Consider the following 8,412-nt stretch of genomic DNA (forward strand, 5'->3'; position numbering starts at 1 on the left):
TAAACCTCTCCAAAGAAAACTCTTCTAATTTCTTCCATTTTCGAGTCAAACAAGTCAAGTTAGGAAGCATACTAGGTGATAGACACGAGTTGAAGGTTAGTATGTTGTTTTAGCTTGTTTTCTATGAGTTTGAGATTCTGAAATACCTAGGTATGATCATAGAATTTTTTGTGGATGAGTTGTGATGGAGTTTATTGAGTTTTGGTGTTGTTTAAAGTGGTTATAGGCTGTCCAAATGAAAGATAGGTATCAAGTGCCGTAAACAGAAATCTAGGTTACTGCTTTCAGTCATTTTGGAGCCTGTTTTTAATATTGATATTCTTCGAATTTGAAGATACATAAAGAATAACATATGTTTCTATATTTGTTATGAAACCCTCTGTAAACTTTGGGACTTTAATTCCATATATGGAGGAAGAAAACCTAGATGGATCATGACTGCCTCGAAATTGAATGTCATGTGAGGCAGCCATGTTGATGTAGAATTTTGAGGATCTTAGAATCCGAATTGGAGAAAGTTTCTTTATACAAAAATGTTTCTAAATACGTGAATCATATGTTTGTAAAAGGATTTGGCAATCCATTGTTCTTAGTGTGAGCTAGGTTGAGTGCATTATGGTAGATGCAAATCTGGATAGTCTGTTTCTTGGCTGGAAACAGGGCATAATCATTTTGCATGCCATATATTGTGTAAAAGTGATATTAATGTGAATTTTGGATATGTTCTACCCATATATGTCTAGTTTCAGTAGGTTCAAGAATCAGGGCATTTAGATTCATATAGAGAAATTTATGGCATAATGTGTGCAAGTAGGTCATGTGATGATCTAAGACAAAAGGATTAGATTGCATGAACTTTGTGGCATTAGTGTCTTGTAAATCATATAACATTCCTTAGTTTATATTTTCATTAAGTTTATGTTAAGGCTAATTGTATCAATGTTATGTGACATTAGGAGGGCAAGGTGCAATTGAACGCACACCCGATCGTGTTGAATAGATCGAACCAAGTGCGACGGTAAGCATATTGCTTATATATGTGTATGGATGTATTGTGCCTTGTAACTTGTTGAGTGTGAGATGTTGTTGAATCTGATGTGAATGATGTGAATCATGTTTGAGTGTTTGTGATACTCTATGATTGATAAGAAAGTGATATGATTGAGCATGTTGCAGTGTTATAAGCAAATACGGCATGTTGAGCCTTGTGCACATACTGGAACTGAATAATGGTTGGATTATAAATGAATATGAGCTTGCTTAGATGGATATGTGAAATGTTCTAAGTTGAGAGTGCTATCCGAATATTGTGAGCCGGAAGCACATGGGTTGAGATATATGAGTACGTGAGTCGAGTGTACCTCCTCCGTAGCACAGATGATTGTATTCCGAATTTAGTGAGTCGGAATACAGATTGGGCCCAGTGACCATTTTATATATATTGTCTAAGTATAGCAAGGCCTTTCTAAAATAAGTATTACTATTCTAAGTGAATAAATTCTAACTTGGTACTGATGACCTATTTTGATTTGTGCTCTTTACATTACTTTTGTATATACATATATGTGTAATATGTTTATTGAGTAGGCAGCTCACCCCTTGCCAACAGATTTTACAGGTTAGGTGGAGTTCTTCTTGCTTAAGGTCGCACCAGCAGTGTCAGTCCATTCTCATCTAGGCATTTTGGAGTCTTGTGATGTACTTTTGTTTTGTAAATCCTCTATGCAGGATAATGACTAAAACGTGTATTGTAAATGCTTTCTCTTATGTATAATATGTAAAGTTTCTATGAGATTGAAGTTTATATGATTGAGAATTGAAAACATGTCTATGACTGATATTGTGTGAGATATCATGTGATCCAAATGAGGGGGTTACATGAATTATCTCTTGCAAATATTTAATAGAAAATAGAAGAAAATGAGTGAAACCAAATGAGAAAATACAAATTAAGATATTACAAGGCATGTAGAAATAAAGAGACCGAGTGTAAGAAGTGAGACCAAATGGATAAGACATTTATAATATAAAACTTAGCCAATGAAACTTCCATCAATCAAAATATCTCCCAATTGGATTTCGGAGAATGACTTTGTCAAAGGACGCCATTTGGATACTAGTAGCTGCGGTGAAACTTGTCTCATAGTTGGTCGGAATTCAGGATTTGTACTCAAACATGAAAATCCAATCATAATAACGTTTATTACTCCTTCAGCAGTTTTACTATGAGGAGATGAAAGGCGTTGGTCAATCAAATCTTTCAACAATGTTTGTTGGCAAATTGGTGCAGTGGATGAAGATGATGATGAAAAGGACGAGATGAGATCTCCCGGATGCCTTCCCATTATTATTTCGAGTGCCACCACACCAAAACTATAAACATCACATTTTTCATTGATCTTCATTGTATATGCTAGTTCTATACAAATAAAAATTAAAACCACGTCAAATAGTGCAATCAAGCATAAGAATTTTTTTAATATAGGTAATATAAAAAATAATAAACAAATAAAATCAAGGAATGCACCTGGAGCAGTATATCCAAATGATCCTGCAAATGATGTCCAGTTTGAGGAGTCGGGCATTAATAATCTAGCTGTTCCAAAATCAGAAACATGAGCTTCAAATTTTGAATCCAACAACACATTGTTACTTGTAATGTCTCGATGAATAATTGGAGGAGCGAAATCATGATGCATATATGATAGCGCATTAGAAATTCCTTCCACAATATTGAGTCTTTTAATCCAATCCAAGTCCATAGCTTCTTCCCTATCACTTAATATCTTTCTCAAACTTCCTCTTTCAATGAATTCGTAGATAAAAAAAGAGTGACTGGGATGCGAACAAAACCCATATAATTTGACAATGTTTCGATGACGTATGTTTGCCAATGTACCGATCTCACTTGCAAATGCTTTCCAAAAATTTGGGGACTGGTAAAGTTTCTTGACAGCAACTACTTGGCTTGGTGATATCGCAGCTTTGTAAACAATTCCACAGCCTCCTTCCCCGATGCAATATCTGGAGTTGAACCCTTCTGTCACCTCAATAATTTTTTCATATTGCAAATCCTGATCTTGCCCAAACATGTTATAATTAACTTTGACATTTCCCTTTATTGTCTTTGCTTTCATACTTCTCATTCTTCGATTCAAAAGGAACAGTCCCACAACCAAGAAAAACAATATCAACAGACCACCCAAAAAAGCTAAAGCAATTAATCTTCCTTCCTTCTTGTTCACTCTATGATAAGAGCACGACTTGAGTCTGGTATTGTTTCCACATAAGTGTCTATTATTTCTAAGTGCTTCCAGTGGAGCCTCGCGAAAAGCTGTAATGTCTGGAATCGGACCTTCCAATTCATTCCATGACAAGTCCACTGTTGTCAAGCCTAACAAATTTTCCAAAGTTTTAGGAATTGAACCTGCTAGGAAATTGTGGGAGAGGTTCAACACCTCTAGTCTATGCAACCCTCCAAATTGTTGTGGAATATCATTAAGCAACTCATTTTGACTGAGATCAAGTTTTTCAAGAGAGCGTAAACTGCTTAGGTTTGGTGGAATGCTTTTTGTTAAATTGTTCATGCTAAGATTCAAAACCAATAGTCTGGAACACCCTTCAAGCTGGTATGGAATTGCTCCTCTAAGATTGTTGGATGCTAAGGTAAGGTGTTTAAGACTAGATAACATTCCTATCTCTTTAGGAATAACACCTGAAAGGTGGTTATCATCAAGAAAAACTTTGACCAACTTTATTAGCTTTCCCAAATCCTTTGGTATTGTCCCTTGAAGCTGATTTGATGTGAGCTCTATCCATTCTAACCGAGGAGTCTTTCCAATTTTAGATGGTATTGTGCCAGTGATATTATTATTTGAGATTTTTAAGGTTGATAAGTTGAGAAAACTTTCCCATTTCCATGAAAGCTCTCCATAGAATTTGTTACGACTCAAGTCCACGTAGTTCAAACGCGGACATATACCCAAAATTTTAGATATATTTTCTGTGAATTGATTATCTTGGAGTTGAAGTCTGAGTAAACTACTGCAATTTCTTAAGCTTTTTGAGATAGCCCCACCCAAAGAATTACTGTATGCTGCAAAATATTGAAGTTTCCCACTAAGGCATAAGCCTTCTGTTAAGTGCTCAGTCAAACTATTACTATATATTTGGAACAAAGTTAAGGCAGTTAAATTTTTAATCTCTATGGGAAGAACTCCGGTTAGACCATTATTTGACAATTCAATTTGGGTGATGAATGTCAACATTCCAACTTCACGAGGTATTGAACCAGAAAGTTGATTGGAGTCAAGATAAAGAATGGACAAATTTGTCAAGTTTCCTATAGAGCTTGGAATGGAACCAGTGATACTATTATTTGACAATCAAGAAAAGTAACATATTTTAACATTCCAATTTCATGAGGTATCGAACCAGAAAGTTGATTGGAATAAAGATAAAGAATGGACAAGTTTGTCAAGTTTCCTATACAACTTGGAATGGTACCAACGACACCATTTCTTGCCAATTGAAGTTCTCTAATAGATTTCAACATTCCAACTTCTTGGGGAATAAAACCTGAGAGTTTATTGCCACAGATCTGTAATGAGGATAATCTTGTTAAATTTCCCACAGAAGTTGGAATAGTACCTGTAAGATTATTAAATGACAATCCAAGAACAGTAACAGATTTCAACATTCCAATTTCTGGAGGTATGGAACCAGAAAGTTTATTGTAATTTGAATAAAGGGTTGATAAGGTGGTCATATTTGCTAAAGAAATAGGGATAACACCACTCAGATGATTGTCGGATAAATCAAGATAACTGAGAGATCTCAAAATTCCAATATCTTTAGGAATCGAACCTGAGATGTCATTGTAAGACAAGTCGAGGAGTGTGAGTTTAGAAAGATTAGAGAGTTGGGAAGGAATGTTGCCATGGAAAGAGTTGTTGCTAAGGTCGAGCTCAATAAGGTATGGAAAAGACGAGAAGCTGAGATTATGAAGCGTACCTTTCAAACCATAACTGGAAAGGCTGATATTCGTAACAGATTCAGGATTATGATGGCAGGAAATTCCAGACCAGTTGCAAAGAGGAGTAGATAGAGACCATGAAGATAACACAAAATTATGATCAAATTGAAGAGTAGATTTCCACCTCAAAAGAGCATCAGCCTCCTCATTGACAACTAAAGAAGAAACAAGAAGAAGGAAATGAAAGCAGAGAAGAAAGGAAAGTGGTTTCATGGCTAACCTATTATCTATGTATGTTTATATGATTTACAATTTTAATTCGAAATATATTTATAGCCAATTGGGAAGATGAGTTGCTGCTGATATTTATCAAACAGGATTTAGCTCTAATAATCAAATTGAAATTCATTACTTAACTATTTTCATCTAATAATCAAATTGAAAAATACATGTTTGATTTGATTGGTGCAAATTGTTCGAAATAAAAAATTTCAAGGGTAGCCGTCTAGGTGGTCAAAAACTAATAAACTTATTTATGCTGACAGACTTGGGAAGTTGAGATACTTTGTAAATTTTGAAGTTAAAAGGATATGTGAAACATTTTTCGATCATACAATATTTATGGTTTAGTTAATTTGAAAAGTTAGATTATATATTTTGCATAATTTGCAGTCAGACTTTTTTATTTCTTCATTCGGGACAACAATTTTTAAAGAAATGACCGTAGGAAATTAGAAACTAAGAACTAGGAAGAATAAAACTAAGAACTAGCCATTATAGCATTTTGTGAGGGTATTATGAGGTAATGCATTATCCTTTATTTTTCTCACAGATTTTCACCATAAATTGATACATTATTAACTCCCTTAATTTCCTCTAAACTTCTAGGCTACCTCATTCAACTACTTTGTAGTTTTAGAAATAGTTTAGAGCTAGGTATAGGTGTGAGTGGGGTGTTTAGGTTTCGTGGGTTAGCTTATGGTTTCGTGGGTATGCGTAGGAAAGGCTGATATTGGTAGCAGATTAAGATTTAGTGATATGATGGCAGGAAATGGCAGACCAGTTGCAAAGAGGAGTAGATAGAGACCACGAAGACAATAAGATAGAATTACGATCAAACTGAAGAGTAGCTTTCCACCTCAAAAGAGCATTAACTAAAGAAGAAAAAGCAAGAAAAAAAGAAATGAAATGACAGAAGAAAGTGAAGTGGTTTGTGTAAAAACAAAGATTAGACATGAATTAATGTATGCATTGACAGATATTTATAGTTTTAAAATCACTTCTTTATCTTCTTTTAAAATCACGTTGCTTTTCATATATAGTTTTCACTGCTACCAAGCAGGGCTCCAGAATTAGAGTTCGAAATTTAGAGATAAGTTGATTGTCTAGTTTTATAATTTGTCTGATTTTTTGTTTTTTTGTTTTTTTTTTTTTTTTTTTTGTGTTGGACACTTATCAATCTTTCTGTATATGCTAAGACTTCAAATTCGAGATCTAGTTTTAAGCGATTTGAGTCCCTCAAGTATTCAAACCAGCCTTGTATATGACAATGAGGTCAACATTTAAGCTGTAGATTAAGCCAATGAGGACGGTTTTAGTCTTAAACCGACAAAGAACATAATCTTCTCAAGTCTAGCTTGAAGGTTGGATTAACCCACGAAATAACTCCTTGCTCCAATGGAGGCTTGTATTTCAAATAATATCAAAGTTGTGTCTCATTACAAAAGAGGAAGCTTTTATACCTTCCCCAATTCAAATAACAAAAGACTAAAAGACCATTCTAGGGTTTCATAGATAGTTTTAACCACTACGGGTAAAATAGGGGTAAGGAGGATTAACAGTAATTAATAAATAAAAGGGTAGTGGCAAAACAGTAATTAGGAGGTGGCAGATATTGTTTCTTGTAAGAAGAACTTGGAGAGGAAGTATTCCTCGGCCAGGCGCACTCCGCGTATCCTTCCTCAGGTTCCTGGACTTGGTGCTTCTCGTTGGTTCACTTCACGCTCAGCGTCTTTGTGGGTACGCTCCGTGTAACTGACCTCCTGGATCTTACTCATTTCGAAGGCTTGATCCACGCTCCGTGTACTTGGGGATACGCTTCGCGTGGATGACCTCGTGGACTCTCTTCCCGGTTTGAGGCTCTTCACGCCCCGCGTGATGGCATCCATGCTCCGCGTGTTCTGTCGACTGCTTTCTTCCTCCTGGGGTGGTTCTCCATGGTCCTCACTAGCTTTAGCACTACACTCCACATCCTTTGGTTTCGGGACCGCTGTTACGGGGTGGATGTCCTCATCAAGCTGTGTGTTTATTTTTGCTTTTTGATGACTTCAATTCCTTTATGTTTTGCAATTACAAGTTATTATTATTAATAATAACTTGTAATTTTTTTGTTATGTTTTTAGAAATCTCACTTAGGATGTCTGTATTATCCAACCAAACTACTTCAACACTGTATAATAGATTTTGGGATGGGAATAAGATTTAGAAAATTACATTTAACTAGGGTCCGTCCTTATAAGAGATAATGAGGTCTTAATAAAAAAAAGCACTTAAAAGTCTAAAATGGATATTATATTTATAACAAAAAAAAAAAATGAGCCCCAACATAACACAATATTGGTTCTCATGGTTATGTTCGTTATGTTCATTGTCGGCTTCTACCAGAGTTTTAGAGAACTAGGCACCACTAGTCTCCTTTAAAGCGACCCACTTCACTCTTACACATAAGTGATTTATTTGCTCATAATATTGATACACAATGTATCATTAAAAGAATATAAATTAACATTTTTCATTTTTTATATTACTGTTTACATCTAGAAATTGACTTTGGTTTAACTCCACAATGACTACACAAGGTTCATGCGATTAGATTGTCCCTTTGAACCTAGATCTTAGGATCTCCATTCAAGAAGGTAGAGTTTTCCTTCACACACCGTCTTAAATGTAATGGGGACTACAAAAAAAAAAGGACTTTTAGTAATGAAAAATCTGTTGTTAAAAGTCCAAATACCCTTAGTAAAGGCTTTTAATAAGTGGAAAAGCCCTTGATAGACCCCTTGTTAAATGTTGCCTTGCTAATTATTTTTAATAATGAAAATGAGTCCTCTTATTATTAAACTTATAATAGTGGAAAATCTACCATTGTTAAAAATTTATAGCAATTAAATATCTGCTTATTGAAACTAATTATAATAACAAAAAACACACTTATTAAAAAGCAATTTAGATGTTAAAAAGACCTATTACAAACTAATTATAATGATTAAAGATCCTTATTAAAAATAAAGAAATTCGTATTAAAACATATTTATAATGATAAAAAAAAATCACTTATTAAAATCCATCTAGTTATATAAAAACATCTTTATCATACAAAAAAAATTAATAATAAACAATACACTGATAATAATGAAAGTGTTTTAATACAAATTAAC

General features: G+C 34.4%; 1 protein-coding gene across 1 annotated transcript; it reads right to left on the reverse strand.

Moving 5' to 3' along the window:
* Nucleotides 1-1,794: 1,794 nt before the first annotated feature.
* LOC136228977 (MDIS1-interacting receptor like kinase 2-like) lies at nucleotides 1,795-5,294 on the reverse strand. The gene is made up of 3 exons (XM_066017485.1): nucleotides 4,524-5,294; nucleotides 2,528-4,386; nucleotides 1,795-2,419 (listed from the first exon to the last, which is right to left on the reverse strand). The coding sequence occupies exons 1-3, from the start codon at nucleotides 5,246-5,248 to the stop codon at nucleotides 2,034-2,036; spliced, it is 2,970 nt and encodes a 989-aa protein (XP_065873557.1). The 5' UTR covers nucleotides 5,249-5,294; the 3' UTR covers nucleotides 1,795-2,033.
* Nucleotides 5,295-8,412: the final 3,118 nt, after the last annotated feature.

The sequence above is a fragment of the Euphorbia lathyris genome, chromosome 5, assembly GCF_963576675.1.
Source record: "Euphorbia lathyris chromosome 5, ddEupLath1.1, whole genome shotgun sequence".
NCBI classification, from domain to species: domain Eukaryota; kingdom Viridiplantae; phylum Streptophyta; class Magnoliopsida; order Malpighiales; family Euphorbiaceae; genus Euphorbia; species Euphorbia lathyris.

Excerpts from the sequence above, each read along its gene's own strand:
- LOC136228977 (XM_066017485.1), bottom strand. The coding sequence starts at position 5,248 with ATGAAACCACTTTCCTTTCTTCTCTGCTTTCATTTCCTTCTTCTTGTT. Across the intron at positions 4,387-4,523 it reads ATTAGAGAACTTCAATTGGC|ATTGTCAAATAATAGTATCA; the intron begins AAGAAATGGTGT and ends TTACTTTTCTTG. Across the intron at positions 2,420-2,527 it reads ATTTGGATATACTGCTCCAG|AACTAGCATATACAATGAAG; the intron begins GTGCATTCCTTG and ends TTATTTGTATAG.